Source organism: Salvelinus fontinalis, chromosome 25 (genome assembly GCF_029448725.1).
Source record: "Salvelinus fontinalis isolate EN_2023a chromosome 25, ASM2944872v1, whole genome shotgun sequence".
In the NCBI taxonomy this organism is placed as follows: Eukaryota; Metazoa; Chordata; class Actinopteri; order Salmoniformes; family Salmonidae; genus Salvelinus; species Salvelinus fontinalis.
Window position 1 is genome coordinate 3,628,518 of NC_074689.1, and position 18,530 is coordinate 3,647,047.

Consider the following 18,530-nt stretch of genomic DNA (forward strand, 5'->3'; position numbering starts at 1 on the left):
AGAGGATCTGCAGAGAAGAATGGGAGAAACCCCCCAAATACAGGTGTGCCAAGCTTTTAGCATCATAACAAAGAAGACTCAGGGCTGTAATTGCTGCCCTAGGTGCTTCAATAAAGTACTGAGTAAAGGGTCTGAATACTTATGTAAATGTGATTTTTCCGGGGGGGTTTTTGTAATACATTTCTAAAATCTAGTTTTTGCTTTGTCATTATGGGGTATTGTGTGTAGATTGATGAGGAAATCAGGCATAACATAACAAAATGTGGAAAAAGTCAAGGGGTCTGAAAACTTTCCGAATGCACTGTATAAAGACAAGATTAATTAGACAGTGCAGTTGGATTAACAAGAATGTAAGCTTTCTGCCAATATCAGATATGTCTATGTCCTGGGAAATGTTCTTGTTACTTACAACCTCACGCTAATCGCATTAGCCTACGTTAGCTCAACTGTCCCATGGACGGGAAAGCGATCCTTAAGGCAAGAAACAGTGCATGCCTTCTTTTTTTTTCGACTTCTTCAAATCATAGTCGCACACCTTATGTTGCCTATCTCATAGGCCTATATGTTATGATAAGGTGTGTATCACAACTAAAGTGGCCAAATAACGTCTTAAAATTAAGCACATTAATCCGCTTTACAAGGGGTGTAGAGCCTAACTGGCATACATACGCAGCGTGTGAGTTTCAAGTTTGGGGAAGATAATGTTCACCATAAAAATGTACCTTTATAATAAAAGCATTACATGTGTAATCACATTTATGGTCACTTTTGATAATGGTGTTTTCCGGGCTAATAGAACATGTACTCTTTCTTTCAAGGTGATGTTGCAGTTGGTTGTACAGAAATGTACAGAGATGTACAGAAATGTGTCCCTGCTTATTTAAACATTTCGCAGCCAGTCTGTCAATCCAGGTGCCCGTTCTCTCCCACCAAATAGTGGATCAAATGATTTAGTTCAGCATGATCTGAAAGAGCAATATTCATTATATAACTGTAAATGTATTTTCAATGTAAGCAAAGTAATGTCATGAATGCTGTTCTGAATGCTTAACGTAATATCTCATATATACAATAATACCATTCATTTGTTTTATTCCATGAAGGAAATTAGGTATAATTTAATAATTGCAATTACATTATAATATGTAACAATTGAATGTAATAATATTGTAATATGTAATTACATTTTTTTTTTAATAAGAATAAACAAGCTCTAATCAGGAGAGCCTCTTTTACTAGGCTAGCCTTCCTTTCTGGAGAGCATTGGGCTGCCAGTGTTGCTAGCAGCATCACGTCTGTACCGTTTTTGGTTCTGGTTCATCAAAAACCATCTTCAACTTTGTTTCTTCCTCAGTTGGTGCAGGCAAATGTTGTGTTTAGGTTGAATGCGAGAAGTCTGATTTAGCTTCTTCCTGTCCCTGCTTTTAATTCATAGAAAAAGCAATGATGAAAGGACAACAAATCCAGCAGGGGCTGCCATCTTTTTCTATGTGCAAATCTAAATTATCTTCCCCAATCTTGAATATATATGCCAGTTAGGCTCTACACCCCTTGTAAAGCGGATTAATGTGCTTAATTTTAAGATGTTATTGGATTTGAATCATGGCAATGTGAATGCAAAGAGGACTGAGACCTCAACAGAGGATAAATAAACCAGCAAGAGGTCTGAGTCTTCATTCAAAGGCAAGAACAGTGTGAATGCAAAGAGAACCGAGTTCTTTCGCTTTTTTTTTTTTACCCTTAGAGTTCACTTTAAAGAGGACTTATTTTGGTTCTTTTAAAGAGGACTATATGTGAAAACACCCTCAGACTTGCTTTAAATGAGAATGTCATGTCTATAACATACATTTTATATGTGAATTTGGTCGGGTTGCCCAAAAAGTAACATATTGCAGCTTTAATAACGGGGAGCATAGAAATTGCGCACATAGACATGCTTTCAATACCAATGTCCGATCTATAAACACACATTTCTATGTGAATTTGGTCGGGTCGCCCAAAAAGTTACATATTATTTATACAAGTTTTTTGGGGAGATAAAATGTATCAACACTGGACATGCTAACTAGTTAAAATATCCCATTGGGGATCTAGCTAATGATTAGCACAATGGTAAACGCAGGTAGGCAACCCCATGCTTCAGCCTAGTTATTTATAGCCACTATACTGCATCAGATGCTGCAGGTGATAATACTTATTGCTAATAGCATACCTATCGGCATATATTTTTCCCCATTCATTTTGTAAGGAACAGATAGAGACAGAGTTCAATTGGAGTTGAAAAGTTTTAACATCTTAGCGTTGCATTCAAGGTGACGATCCATTTTAAGACTGCAGATGGATTAAAAGAAGCAACTATGGATAACATTTTAGCCAAATAAGTGATAACATACAATGTGGGACTGAGCCAAGCTGTATTAATCCACGCCACTCGTCAGTCAGTATGGCTCAGTATCGAACAGCCTGCTGTCATTTCATGCCCGACCCTCGTCGTGGGGAGCTATCCTCCTATTAGGTTTCACTTCATCCCTTACCTAACCTACTTGTACACATTCAGTATAGAACCATCCTCTGTATAGAACCATCTTTCTAACCAAAAAGACCGCAGGTGGTCAAAGTCAATAACATGTCATCCTCTCTGCGTGACAAATGTCCTCATAACAATGTCTCCATACAGCATCAAAGCCGTTAGAGGAACTCAGTACCACCAACGATTAAGTTACGGGGGTGATTGATAGAAGTCACGGTTACCTGCAGGAAGTCCCCAGAGTGCTGAGCATAGAAGAGACCTGAGGTACTTGAAACAGAATGGACTCCTGTATCTCCTATCTCTATCAACTAAGCAGAGAACAACTTCCTCACCACATAGAAGAAGGTTAGAGGTCATTCTCTCTCATTGTAACTGACAGAGTGTCTTTTTTAACCTTTATTTAACTAGGCAAGTCAGTTAAGAACAAATTCTTATTTACAATGACGGCTTACCCAGGCCAAACCTTAACCGGGACGACACTGGGCCAATTGTGCGCCGCCCTATGGGACTCCCAATCTCAGCCGGTTGTGATACTGCCTGGAATCGAACCAGGGTCTGTAGTGACGCCTCCAGCACTGAGATGCAGTGCCTTAGACCGCTGCGCCACTCGGGAGCCCCTAAAAACTCAAAGTATGCCATTAGCGGTTTCCAATATTGGCTATTTAGTTCGTAGTCTGATCTCTCTTGGCTCCACCTCACCCCATCTCAATCAAGGGCATCTTCCCCAGTGAAAGCCTTCCCTGTCTGTTCTCACCCTGCCTCTCACTCCTCTGCCACTCCCTCCCAGTCATGCTGGTCTTCCAAGTCCTCCATCTCTACTAACCCCTCGTTAACTGAGCTAGCAAGCTACAGTTGTCTTGGTTAAATCATACTGGTAGCTATTATGTAACTATTATGTAAAACGTTTGTTCGCGAGGTGCTAGCTCACGCTAACCTAGCTTGCTTAATCAGTAGCCTACTCTGATAACTACCTTATTTGACCCTGTAAAACAACACATACAATAAAACATCTTCTTCAATATTGACATCAGATTACAACACACACATGGCTGATATGGATACGTATTACATTACAGTGGTGTTACAACACACATGGCTGCGGGGGAGCAGAATGGGCCTAAACAGCAGGAGTACAGAGTGTAATTCACACTGTCCAGACTGCTAGGACAGACACTCACAGTACTGGCAGTCATTCTAATGGTCCTGGTGTTCTGGTGTTGTCTGCTACTCTGGTGAGGATGGACAGGGAAGGACTGGGACCAGAAAACAGCCCGGGCCCATATTTTTTACTCTCTTCTTACCCTCTCAGGGGGACCCGAGAGAGTACAAAATATGAGCCCGGGCTGTTTGCTAGTCCCAGTCCTTCCCTGTCCATCCTTACTAGAGATCATTCTTCACAAAAACACACATTTAGACAAGCCCACTGGGCTAAAGATGGAGCAGCCCATCCGACATTTGCCCAAACTGCACTATGCCAATCCATTTCTGAGGATGGAACTTGAGTCCTCTCATAACCAGCCCAGCGCTCATCAATCATCCACAGGTATGCCCCGCTACACCCAGCTCCTGCCACAATATTGATGATGCAAGCACTGTAAACGAGTGCGGCACACCCCCCATGGCCCTCCCCTCTCTCCCTAACCATATTCCCTTCATCAAACCATATCCCTTCATCAGCTCCTGCCTATTAAGAGTTGATTATTCCCTCTATGCTTTCTGTAGTGCCGTGTTCCTGCATGGTCCAGTGTGCTTCTAAGCCGGCTTTAACCATCCTGGGTTGTGACTGATATGGCAGAGTATATTCCCTACATAGCGCACTACTTTTGACCAGTGGATGGCACCCTACTGCCTATATAGTGCACTGCTTTTGAGCCCTATGCACCACATAGAGAATAGGGTGCTATTTGAGACACAGTCCTGCTACCTGAGACAGTGTGGTTTTATCGAAAGCCGGAGATACCAACACCTGGATGGGATGATGCACTTATTTAAGAGGAAATCGCTTGGCACGTGGAATGCTGGGTAAACACATTCCCCTGTTCCTCACAGTTCCCTGAGTGTCACCTTGAGGTCCAAGCAGCAAAATCCTGCTCCCCCTGCCAGAGAAGCCATTACTTCAGTGCTGACCGATCTCTCCCGCGCACTCACACCTCGACACACATATGGATTATGGAAACGCGCGCATGCATGCAGGAACGCACATACACACGCGCACATGTTCATTCACTCATTCTATCAATCTCTCAATTGCCCGCTCACATTTTCTTTTTTTTTCTCCCCTTTTATTTCTCATTTTCTCTCCCTCTCTCTTACACACACCCCCTTTTTTCTCTGCTTCCGGACTTCATTATCAGTTCGAGTGTTCTAACAGTGCATCTTTTGTCATGTCTTTCTTTGTGTGCCATTGTCTCTGTGCGGTAGAAGGAGAAAGTAGTCAGAGTGTATAGGATGATGATTTGATAGTCTTTCTGTTCCTGTCAGTGATGTGACATTTACAGGCAGATGGCTGTGAAGCAGCAACCTTTTGTTCCAGCTAAAGAATGAACACAGTTACAGGATGAGTCACAAACAAACCACTCGCTCTCTTCTTCCTGGGTATATCCCAAATGGCACCCTATTCCTTGTACAGTGCACTACTTTTGACCCGGATCTGGTCAAAAGTAGTGCACCGGGTCAAAAGTAGTGCACTATGTAGGGAATAGGGTTCCATTTGGGATGCTGGCCTGTATTCCTGAATGTCAACACTGCAGTCTGTCACAGGAGACTAGAAAAAAAAGCAACAATCCAAGATACGGACATCTGATTGATGGACCAGGAAAATATATTTTCAGAGATAAAGTCATTTCCATCTTCATAGTACTGGTTCTAGGAATAGGATTTTTATTTATTTTTTTATTATTTTTTTTTAGCCCTTTTTCTCCCCAATTTCCTGGTATCCCAATTGGTAGTTACAGTCTTGTCTCATCGCTGCAACTCCTGTACGGACTTGGGAGAGGCAAAGGTCGAGAACCATGCGTCTTACGAAACACGACCTAACCAAGCCGCACTGCTTCTTGACACAATGCCCGCTTAACCCGGAAGACAGCCACACCAACGTGTCAGAGGAAACACCGTACACCTGGCGTCCGTGTCAGCGTGCATGCGCCCGGCCCGCCACTGGAGTCGCTAGTGCTCGATGGGACAAGGACATCCCTGCCTTCCAAACCCTCCCCTAACCCGGACGACGCTGGGCCAATTTTGCGCCGCCCCATGGGTCTCCCGGTCACGGCCGGCTGCGGCAGAGCCTGAATCTATGGATTAATGGACCATTTTTTTAGCGGACATAAAATTGGCAGATAAAATTGAAATATTTAAAATACAATTACCTGCATCATTTCTAATATACCGTATATATATATATATATATATATATATATATATATAAAAAAGGTGATATATATTATTTAAAAAAAAAGTGATTAGAAATGATGCAGGTAATTGCAGGTAATTGTGCCAATTTTATGTCCACTAAAAAATATGTCCATGAATCCATAGATTCAGGCTCTGAATAATAAAAAGAATAATATAAATATATATACAGTTGAAGTCTGAAGTTTACATACACTTAGGTTGGAGTCATTAAAACTCGTTTTTCAACCACTCCACAAATTTCTTGTTAACAAACTATAGTTTTGGCAAGTCGGTTAGGACATCTACTTTGTGCATGACAGAAGTCATTTTTCCAACAAATGTTTACAGACAGATTATTTCACTTATAATTCACTCTATCACAATTCTAGTGGGTCAGAAGTTTACATACACTAAGTTGACTGTGCCTTTAAACAGCTTGGAAAATTCCAAGAAAATTATGTCATGGCTTTAGAAGCTTCTGAGAGGCTAATTGACATAATTTGAGTCAATTGGAGGTATACCTGTATATGTATTTCAAGGCCTACCTTCAAACTCAGTGCCTCTTTGCTTGACATGGGAAAATCAAAAGAAATCAGCCAAGACCTGGTTCATCCTTGGGAGCAATTTCCAAACGCCTGAAGGTACCACGTTTATTTGTACAAACAATAGTACGCAAGTATAAACACCATGGGACCATGATTTATACAGCCGTCATAGCGCTCAGATAGGAGACACGTTCTGTCTCCTAGAGATGAATGTACTTTGGTGCGAAAAGTGCAAATCGATCCAAGAACAACAGCAAAGGACCTTGTGAAGATGCTGGAGGAAACCGGTACAAAAGTATCTATATCCACAGTAAAACAAGTCCTATATCGACATTACCTGGAAGGCCGCTCAGCAAGGAAGAAGCCACTGCTCCAAAACCGCCATAAAAAAAGTCAGATTACGGTTTGCAACTGCACATGGAGACAAAAATCGTACTTTTTGGAGAAATGTCCTCTGGTCTGATGAAACAAAAATAGAACTGTTTGGCCATAATGACCATCGTTATGTTTGGAGGAAAAAGGGGGAGGCTTGCAAGCCGAAGAACACCATCCCAACCGGGAAGCACGGGGGTGGCAGCATCATGTGGGGGTGCTTTGCTGCAGGAGGGACTGGTGCACTTCACAAAGTAGATGGCATCATGAGGCAGGAAAAATATGTGGATACATTGAAGCAAAATCTCAAGACATCAGTCAGGAAGTTAAAGCTTGGTCGCAAATGGGTTTTCCAAATGGACAATGATCCCAAGCATAATTCCAAAGTTGTGGCAAAATGGCTTAAGGACAACAAAGTTAAGGTATTGGGGTGGCCATCAGAAAGCCCTGACCTCAATTCTACAGAACATTTGTAGGCAGAACTGAAAAAGCTTGTGCGAGCAAGTTGGCCTACAAACCTGACTCAGTTACACCAGCTCTGTCAGGAGGAACGGGCCAAAATTCACTCGACTTATTGTGGGAAGCTTGTGGAAGGCTACATGAAACGTTTGACCCAAGGTAAACAATTTAAAGGAAATGCTACCAAATACGAATTTAGTGTATGTAAACTTCTGACCCAGTGGGACTGTGATGAAAGAAATAAAAGCTGAAATAAATCATTCTCTCTACTATTATTCTGACATACTTCTTAAAATAAAAGTGGTGATCCTAACTGACCTAAGACAGGGAATTTTTACTAGGATTAAATGTTAGGAATTGTGAAAAACTGAGTTTAAATGTATTTGGCGAAGATGTATGTAAACTGCTGACTTCAACTGTATATATATATACCGGGGACGCTCTAGCAGGGCAGAAATTTGACAAACTGACTTGTTGGAAGGCTGGCATCCTATGACAGTGGCACGTTGAAAGTCAATGAGCTCTTCAGTAAGGCCATTCTACAGCCAATGTTTGTTATTGGAGATTGCATGGCTGTGTGCTCGATTTTATATGTCAGCAAAAGGTGTGTCTGAAATAGCCAAATCCATTAATTTGAAGGTGTGTCCACATACTTTTGTATATATAGAGTATATCTTTTGGTGGAGGAGGAATAATGGTCTGGGCTGTTATTCATGGTTCGGGCTAGTCCCCTTAGTTCCAGTGAAGGGAAATCTTAGCGCTACAGCACACAGTGACATTCTAGATGATTCTGTACTTTCAACTTTGTGGTAACAGTTTGGGTAGGCCCTTTCCTGTTTCAGCATGCCAATGCACAAAGCAAGGTCCATACAGAAATGGTTTGTCGAGATTGGTGGGAAAGAACTTGACTGGCCTGTACAGAGCCCTGACCTCAACACCATCGAACACCTTTGGGAAGAATTGGAACGCCGACTGCGAGCCAGGCCTAATCGCCCCAACATCAGTGCCCGACCTCACTAATGCTCTTGTGGCTGAATGAATGCAAGTCCCTGCAGCAATGTTCCAACATCTAGTGGAAAACCTTCCCAGAAGAGTGGAGGCTGTTATAGCAGCACATGGGGAACCAACTTATTAGAGCTGTTCTTGCCATAATATGGACTTGGTCTTTTACCAAATAGGGCTATCTTGTGTATACCACCCATACCTTGTTCCAACACAACTGATTGGCTCAAATGTATTAAGAAGGAAAGAAATTCTACAATAAACGTTTAACAAGACACACCTGTTAATTGAAATTGTCATCTTGTCATCTCCCGTCTGGATTACTGCAACTCGCTGCTGGCTGGGCTCCCTGCCTGTGCCATTAAACCCCTACAACTCATCCAGAACGCCGCAGCCCGTCTGGTGTTCAACCTTCCCAAGTTCTCTCACGTCACCCCGCTCCTCCGCTCTCTCCACTGGCTTCCAGTTGAAGCTCGCATCCGCTACAAGACCATGGTGCTTGCCTACGGAGCTGTGAGGGGAACGGCACCTCAGTACCTTCAGGCTCTGATCAGGCCCTACACCCAAACAAGGGCACTGCGTTCATCCACCTCTGGCCTGCTCGCCTCCCTACCACTGAGGAAGTACAGTTCCCGCTCAGCCCAGTCAAAACTGTTCGCTGCTCTGGCACCCCAATGGTGGAACAAACTCCCTCACGACGCCAGGACAGCGGAGTCAATCACCACCTTCCGGAGACACCTGAAACCCCACCTCTTCAAGGAATACCTAGGATAAAGCAATCCTTCTGCCCCCCCCCCCCCCCCCCTTAAAAGATCTGATGCACTATTGTAAAGTGGCTGTTCCACTGGATGTCATAAGGTGAATGCACCAATTTGTAAGTCGCTCTGGATAAGAGCGTCTGCTAAATGACTTAAATGTAAATGTAATGTAAATGAAATGCATTCCAGGTGACTACCTCATGAAGCTGGTTGAGGGAATGCCAAGAGTTTCCAAAGCTGTCATCAAGGCTACTTTGAAGAATCTCAAATATAAAGTATATTTGGATTTGTTTAACACTTTTTAGTTTACTACATGATTCCATATGCGTTATTTCATAGTTTTGATGTCTTCACTATTATTCTACAATGTAGACAATAGTAAAAATCCCTTGAATGAGTAGGTGTGCCCAAACCTTTGACTGGTACTGTATATATTTGTTTATTTATTATTGTGCCCCTACCCTCGTCTCCCCTGGTTGGAGAACTTGGTGGAAAATATTACAATTCCATATATATAAAGTTTATTTCCTAATCGCACTGGACTCCAAGTGTATCGGTCAACCAATCAACCACTCCAATTTTGATTCCAACTCTTAGATGTCCACAGACTAAGCCATCTTTCCTGTACACTAACATTTTACTATTTCCTTTTGCAATACATCTGTCTGTTTTGCGTACATCCAATCTAACCGTTGCAGATGATACATTGTAGCTTATCTCAGAGCATTCTTATATTCTTAACCTTGCAGGTAGGCTACATTAGTGATGCATGCTAAAAGTGAAACCCCATAAAAAATCTGTGCATTGTTATACATTCCTGCTGGCGTGACACATTATTCCGAGCGTATTAATGAGCAGAAAATGCCAGAGATGCACTTTTCCCTTCTGCTCTTCTCTTTCTGAGGAATACTGGGAGGGCTAGAAAGCCACCGACTGTCCCGCAAGAGAGGAGAGGAGAGGGGAGCGCAGTGCCGTGATGGGAAGGAGTTATAAGGTGGAGAGAGAGGGGGGAAGTTGGAGGGAGAGAGAGGGAGAATGCGGGCAATATAATGGGAAACTAGGGGAGGGGGAGACAGAGAGGAGAGAGAGGCAGTGGGATGGGGATGTGAGGGAGAATGGAGGATGAGTAGAAGTGAGAGAGAGAGAGAGACAGAGTGGAGAGAGAGGCAGTGGGATGGGGATGTGAGGGAGAATGGAAGATGAGTAGAAGTGAGAGCGAGAGACAGACAGAGTGGAGAGAGTGTGCTCGCAGAGGGCCAGGGAAAGGGGAATAGAGGGGGCTAAGGTGTGTGGAGAGGTGAACAAGGAGTGATGGACCATGATCAGTCTGGCTTCGGAAGACTAAATCATTTGACATATATTTTTTTTATCCTTTATTTAACAAAGCTTTATTTTCAATCATTTGATGTAACATGATGGTACCTCAACTCTATTTTTAAACGGCGTACACCTTTTAGAATAACCCCTATTTTCCAGGTAATCGCTACCAATGCTTATAACATAGAGAAAACAATTGCGATTCCCCAGTGATGTGTGTATGCCCTCTTCTGAAGGGAATGCTGACGTTGCCCTGGGACTGAGGCTACTACCTACCTCTGTACAGCCCAATAGCCGTTCGATGTATGTAATTAGCCTTAGTGATTTGTGCTGTTCTAATGCGTTGACCGTCATGTGACCGCCATATGTAGCGATGGCTTGGGGCTTTGCAGGCAGAGCAGCCCAGGGGGATCAATAAGTCCATTACAGCAGACCACAGGAGCACCGCCGTCCCCCCCCCACACACACACACACACACACACACACACACACACACACACACACACACACACACACACACACACACACACACACACACACACACACACACACACACACAGGGACCCTAACGCAACATTGACTCCATCGCCATACACACACACACACACACACACACACACACACACACACACACACACACACACACACACACACACACACACACACACACACACACACACACACACACACACACACACACACACACACACACACAAGACACATGATGCACGTATGCGCACAAAAACAAACCCACCCTTCCTCCACCCCTCTCTCCCTCACTCTCTCCCCACCCTCTCTCTCTCCTCAGGGTGGCTAGAGTGACCTCTCTATGCTCTGTTCTCTAAATTCTCAGTGTGTGAGTAGGACCTTAGGGCAGCTGTGTCATGAAGCCAGAGGCTCTCGCTGTCAGACTGAGTCCATGTCAACCTCCCTCACTGGCCACTGTGCCCAGTGTTCACAGATTGACACAAGCCCGGTCTGAGGGCCCCTTACTCTGGGCAGTGGCAGTGGGCACCTAGCTCTACATGGAAAACATCTGTGCCGCGCTCTGGAGGCGAGCAACACTTCCCATCACACTAGCTCACCCCGATTAGACAAGGTTCAAGCCATGTGTGACACACACAATGCCCTGGAAGGTCGCTTCACCGAAGACGATACACTCAGCGTCAGCAATAGCATTTGGTAGAGGCTTTCGCAACAGTACTGCCTGCTCTTATTTTCATGGAACCTGTTTCACTTGAGGTGCAGTGTAGTTAGGCAACAATATATTTGTTGTTGTTGTCATGAAACTGTATATTTTCTCAGCTGTTTTTACAAGTTATATTCGGTCCATCTAAACTAGCCTGGTCCCAGATCCGTTTGTGCTCTTGCCATCGCCATTGCTCATTGTCGAGCCAAACGTGATCACACAAACAGACTGGCACTCAGGCTACATTTGAAAGTATTCCATACAGTAGGCCAATTTGTAATGGATGTTATAATTGTACATAAAACTTGCTACTTGCATAGTCATTCCAATCTGTGTCTGTCCAAATCTGAATATGACTGTGGTAATTGCCTTTGTCGACAGGCTAATTGGTCTTAACGAGCTAAAATTATATTATTTTCTCCGCCAGCCTTTCTTTTCTTGTAGGACACAGCTAAATCAGCACGTCATCTTCAACACTAGGCTTCGTCCCAAAAAGCACCCTATTCCCTATATACTGTAGTATACTACTTTTGACCAGAGCACGATGGGCCCTGGTTGAAAGCAGTGCACTTAATAAGGAATAGGGTGCTTTTTGGGACGCACACCCAGAGCTGGTTGAGGTGACCCCTGGGCGGATGGAACTATGTCATTGATTGGTTATGATAAGCAGGACTGATACGCGTGTCATATCCATTGCTGTGCGGTTAGCGGTTAGCGTCCCCTAGGGGAATGACTGCTAGCCTTTAGACAGACCGCTAAACCCATCTCAGTGCTGACGTGCATGGTGGGGACCACTGACCTCTTCCTGCTCTCCTGACCTCTGCTGACCTCACTCAAGGTCACACAGTGTAACCCTGCTCTATAATGGGGTTGCCGACCTGTTAGTCCTGGATCAGTTTCACTGTGCTCTGACTCAACCAGTTACCATTAGAGAGACGTCATCCGTAATTATCACCCCTTTCTACATCACGCCGCAAGCCAACACCACTCTAGCACTCAACGACCTGTATGGGGCCACAAACAAGCAAGAAACCGCTCACCCAGAGGCAGCGTTTCTGGTGGGCGGAGACTTTAACGCAGGGAGACGTAAAACCCTCCTACCTCACATCAACCAACACGTCTCTTGCGCCACTAGGGGCTCTAAAACTCTAGACCACTTTAATTCTACCCACAGAAACGCATACAAGGCCCTCCCTCGTCCGCTCTTCGGCAAATCTGACCATGACTCCATTCTCCTGCTTCCTGTGTATAAACAACAGCTCAAACAGGATGTACCCGTGATGCGCTCAATACGGAAGAGGTTGGATGAAGCAGACGCAAGGCTACAAGACTGTATTGCTATTACAGACTGGGATATGTTTTGGGATATCCGCGCTGGGCTAAAGGCTGGAGCTACTGCTTACAAGGAACGGGACACTGACATGGAAGCATACAAGAAAGCCCGCAACGACCTCCGACGAGACATCAAACATGCAAAAGGACAATATAGGAGGAAGGTTGCATCCTACTACACCAGCTCAGACGCTCGTTGTATGTGACAGGGCTTGCAGACGATAACGGATTGCAAAGGGAAACCCAGCCATGAGTTGCCCAGCGATGCAGAACTCCCAAACTAGCTGAATGCCTCCTATGCCCGATTCGAGGCATATAAATAACACTGTGCCTTGAATGAAAGCCCCTGTTTTTCCGGATGACTGTGTGATCTCGCTCTCAAAGCATGCGCACACTAGCTGGCAAGTGTCTTCACAGACATGTTTAATCTATCCTTGTCTCAGTTCCCAAGAGCTCCAAGGTAACCTGCCTAAATGACTATCAGCCTGTGGCACTCACATCTGTAATTATGAAGTGCTTTGAAAGGATGGTCATAACACCATCATCCCGGGCACCCTGGACCCACTCTAATTCGCATACTGCCCCAACAGATTCACAGATGACACAATCTCAAATGCACTTCACACTTCCCTCTTCCACCTGGACAAGAGGGGAAATAGCTATGTGAAATTGCACAGGACTACAGCTATTCAACACTATAGTCTTCTCCAAACTCATCTCTAAGCTAGGGCTCTGTTCTTTATTTTACTCTTATTATTATCTATCCTGATGCCTAGTGACCCTGCCTTCATGTGCATATCTACTTCAAATACCTCGTACCTCTGCACATTGATATGGTACTGGTACTCCATGTATATAGCTCCACATTGATCTGGTACTGGTACTCTCTGTATATAGCTCCAGATAGATCTGGTACTGGTACTCTCTGTATATAGCTCCACATTGATCTTGTACTGGTACTCCCTGTATATAGCTCCACAGTGATATGATACTGGTACTCCCTGTACAGTTGAAGTCGGAAGTTTACCTCCCGCTTCGCCAAATATATTTAAACTCAGTTTTTAACAATTCCTGACATTTAATCCTGGTAATAATTCCCTGTCTTAGGTCAGTTAGGACCACCACTTTATTTTAGGAATGTGATATGTCAGAATAATAGTAGAGAATTATTTATTTCAGCTTTTATTTCTTTCATCACATTCCCAGTGAGTCAGAAGTTTACATACACTCAATTAGTATTTGGTAGCATTGCCTTTAAAATATTTTACATTTCGGTCAAACTTTTCGGGTTGCCTTCCACAAGCTTCCCACAATAAGTTGGGTGAATTTTGGCCCATTCCTCCTGACAGAGTCAGGTTTGTAGGCCTCCTTGCTCGCACACACTTTTTCAGTTCTGCCCACACATTTTCTATAGAATTGAGGTCTGTGATTTGTGGTGGCCACTCCAATACCTTGACTTTGTTGTCCTTAAGCCATTTTGCCACAACTTTGGAAGTATGCTTGGGGGTCATTGTCCATTTGGAAAACCCATTTGCGACCAAGATTTAACTTCCTGACTGATGTCTTGAGATGTTGCCTCAGTATATCCACATATTTTTTCTTCCTCATAATGCCATCTGATTTGTGAAGGGCACCAGTCCCTCCTGCAGCAAAGCATCCCCACAACATGATGCTGCCACCCCCGTGCTTCACTGTTGGGATGGTGTTCTTCGGCATGCAAGTCTCCCCCTTTTTCCACCAAACATAACGATGGTCATTATGGCCAAGCAGTTCTATTTTTGTTTCATCAGACCAGAGGACATTTCTCCAAAAAGTACGATCTTTGTCCCCATGTGCAGTTGCAAACTGTAGTCTGACTTTTTTATGGTGGTTTTGGAGCAGTGGCTTCTTCCTTGCTGAGCGGCCTTTCAGGTTCTGTCGATATAGGACTCGTTTTACTGTGGATACAGATACTTTTGTACCTGTTTCCTCCAGCATCTTCACAAGGTCCTTTGCTGTTGTTCTGGGATCGATTTGCACTTTTCGCACCAAAGTACGTTCATCTCTAGGAGACAAAACGCGTCTCCTTCCTGAGCGGAATGACGGCTGTGTGGTCCCATGGTGTTTATACTTGCGTACTATTGTATGTACAAATGAACATGGTACCTTCAGGCGTTTGGAAATTGATCCCAAGGAAGAACCAGACTTGTGGAGGTGTACAATTTTTTTCTGAGGTCTTGGCTGATTTCTTTTGATTTTCCCATGATGTCAAGCAAAGAGGCACTGAGTTTGAAGGTAGGCCTTGAAATACATCCACAGGTACACCTCCAATTGACTCAAATGATAGCAATTAGCCTATCAGAAGCTTCTAAAGCCTATCAGAAGCCTATCAGAAGCCTATCAGAAGCCATGACATCATTTTATGGAATTTTTCAAGTTGTTTAAAGGCACAGTCAACTTAGTGTATGTAAACTTCTGACCCACTGGAATTGTGATACAGTGAATTACGTTACGTTATTACGTTACGTTATAATTACGTTATAAGTGAAATAATCTGTCTGTAAACAATTGTTGGAAAAATGACTTCTGTCATGCACAAAGTAGATGTCCTAACTGACTTGCCAAAACTATAGTTTGTTAACAAGACATTTGTGGAGTGGTTGAAAAAATAGTTTTAATGACTCCAACCTAAGTGTATGTAAACTTCAGACTTCAACTGTATATAGCGCCATTCTTGTGTATTTTATTTGATTCCTCGTGTTGCTATTTTACTTTTAAACTCTGTATTGTTGGGAAGGGCTCGTAAGCATGCATTTCGTGGTAAAGTCTACACCAGTTGTATTCGGCACTTGTGACAAATACAATTTGATTTGATTTAAAATATATGTGCAACATTTCATGTTTGCATCTATGAATAGATCAATGCATAGGCCCTCTGTAGGCAAACAGGCCCTCTGTATTGGGCAGCGATAATCACAGCGGAGACACCCAAACAGATAAAGGAACTGTGAGGAGGAACAGGGGAAAACAGAGAACAAGCACGGAGGGAGGGGGAGCGATACGGAAGGGAGCCAGAGAGAGAGAGAGAGATGGAGAGAGAGAGAGGGGAAGAGAGTGAGAGACAGGCAGAACCACAGAAGTAGAAACAAAATGCAAGACATCCGTTGAGAGAAAGCGAGAGAGAGTGTGGGATATATATCTTTACAGGCTAAGGAGAGCTGAGATTGCATGCAGCAGGCACCACCTAAGTAGCAGCAGTAGCATTCAAATTAGCATCCTCACACTGATCATCCAGGATCCAGGCAGGCGTGCTCTTATCTGTCCCCGAGGAAGGAGCATGGCAGCCCAGCCTGTGGACGAAGGACAACAGGGCTGGGGCTGGAGCTGGGGGACTGAGGCATGAGAAGCAGGGGAGAGAAGCAGCATCGCGGCCGCCCAGCTCACACTGGCCAGGCGGCTTCAGCACCAACGCCGGCAGATAGACTAGGCTAGAGGAGAGGCAGGCAGCTGCTGAGATTGGAGAGCTCATGTGGACAGCGTAGCAGCACCATTAACGGTAGTTGGAGCATGACATGTATCAGTAGCTTTTGACCTAACAGTAGCAACAGCAGTAGCAGGAGCAAAGGTAGCACATCTGTTGCTGCAGTATTGGCAGCCACACCAAAGGTAGTCCTAACAAAGGTAGCTTTCACAGCAAAGGTAGCCATAGCTGTGGAGGTATTCGTAACAATAGCAGTCCAGGTATCTTTAGTCATAGTAGGGATACTTAACAGTGGCCCAGGACACTGAATGACAAGTGTGACTAATGAAGGCCACCTGGATTCGGCTGCTGAGCAGATCCAAGGGAGGTCGCGTCAAGAGCTCCGATGACTGTGTAAGCCGATTATTCAAGCATGCTTCCTTTATCTCCTGTTTTTGTGTGTGTGTGCACGTTTGTGTGTGCGTGAATGTATGTGTCTGTGGATGTGTGTACTGAATGTACATCGTGGCATGTACCTGTGCGTGCCTGTATAGGGGTCAGGGGGTGGTATTGTCATGCTGCGTTAGTGATGATAAGGGTTAGTGGGCTGTCCGTCATCACTGTCAGAGGCCTCATTATGTCATCACCTCTCTCTGACCCACTGTGCTGTAACTCTCTGGGTCAGACCCCTGCTTTACTCTGGACATAATGGAATGATGGATTTAACCGTGTCAGTCACCTGAGGATACAAGGATACATGAGTTTGGTGTGGTTGGTGTGGTTGTATGTTATACTGTAGCCTAGTCCATGTGTGTATGCGTGTGCGTGTGTGCGAGTGTTTGTGTGCGTGTGTGCGCAGGGTTGGGGAGTAACTGATTACCTAAAAACGCTAACAGTAATCAGTTACATTACCAGCACATATTTTGTCATGAGATTACAGATACTTTTGAAAAACTAGTGGTTGGGGAGTAACTGATTACCCAAAAAAAACGCTAACAGTAATCAGTTACATCACCAGCAAATATTTTGTAATGAGATTACAGATACTTTTGAAAAACTAGTGGTTGGGGAGTAACTGATTACCCAAAAAAACGCTAACAGTAATCAGTTACATCACCAGCAAATATTTTGTTAAAAGATTACAGATACTTTAGAAAAACTAGATTACCGTAATTGCTGGACTATTAAGCGCACCTGAATATAAGCCGCACCCACTGAATTTAATTTATTTATTTTTTTTGTACATAAATAAGCCGCACGTGTCTATAAGCCGCAGGTGCCTACCGGTACATTGAAACAAATGAACTTTACACAGCCTTTAAACGAAACACGGCTTGTAACAAAAATAAATAGGCTTTAACGAAACACGGCTTGTAACAAAAATAAATAGGCTTTAACGAAACAGGCTTGTAACATTTTTTTTTTTTTAAATAGCAGTAAACAATAGCCTACCAAGAAAGTCCTTGGTCACTATCTTCCTCCTGTGCACTGAAACCACTGAAGTCATCTCCTTTGGTGTCGGAGTTGAATAGCCTCAGAATTGCTTCATCCGATGTTGGATCGTTTTCATTGCGCTCTCCTCACTTTCATCCGGAGGCAAACTCATCCAAGCCTCATTTTCTAGTTCGGACCATCTGCTTTTCTTTCCTCTGAAAACTTTTGTTGTCTTTTTGCACTAAGTCAGTTTCTCACGCTGCTGTTTCCAACGTCTTATCATCGACTCATTAAGGCTCCTGTGCAGCAGCACTATTTCCTTCTCCAACAGCCAGATCGATCGCCTTCAAATTGAAAGCTGCATCATATGCATTTCTCCGTGTCTTTGCCATGATGAGGGTGACAAAATGACTACCGTAATCAGAATGATGGAAAGTTTGAGCGCGCTCGATTTACGTCACATTATGTGACGGTGCTCAGTTTTTTGGCGGCATGAATTTGTGAAAGCGGGAAAAATCCATAAATTAGCCGCGTCATTGTATAAAGCGCAAGGTTCATAGCGTGGGAAAAAAGTAGCGGTTTATAGTCCGGAAATTACGGTACTTCTTGGATTACTTTAACATTCAGAAAGGATGTTTGCAAATCAAATGTATTGACACCTTTCTGTTTTCTCAATGACATCCAATTCAGCATTGAAAAAAAGCACAACGTTTGTTCCGCCTGAACGAGTCTGACCACAAGCCAGAGACCACTCTAATGACAC

At 43.9% G+C, this 18,530-nt stretch overlaps 1 protein-coding gene across 10 annotated transcripts in view; it reads left to right on the forward strand.

The window, feature by feature from the left end:
* The window catches only part of LOC129822769 (voltage-dependent L-type calcium channel subunit beta-2-like), a 153,032-nt gene that overhangs the window by 80,650 nt on the left and 53,852 nt on the right, over positions 1-18,530 (forward strand). The window contains exon 1 of one of the 10 annotated variants that reach the window (XM_055881160.1): positions 15,962-16,747. The exons of 7 other annotated variants lie outside the window; for them this stretch is intronic. In XM_055881160.1, coding sequence (XP_055737135.1) covers positions 16,679-16,747 — 69 coding nt within the window. In that variant the 5' untranslated portion in view covers positions 15,962-16,678. Of the gene's footprint in view, positions 1-15,961; positions 16,748-18,530 lie in introns of those variants that run through there. 2 more of the 10 variants (XM_055881159.1, XM_055881167.1) reach the window with 2 other exon arrangements.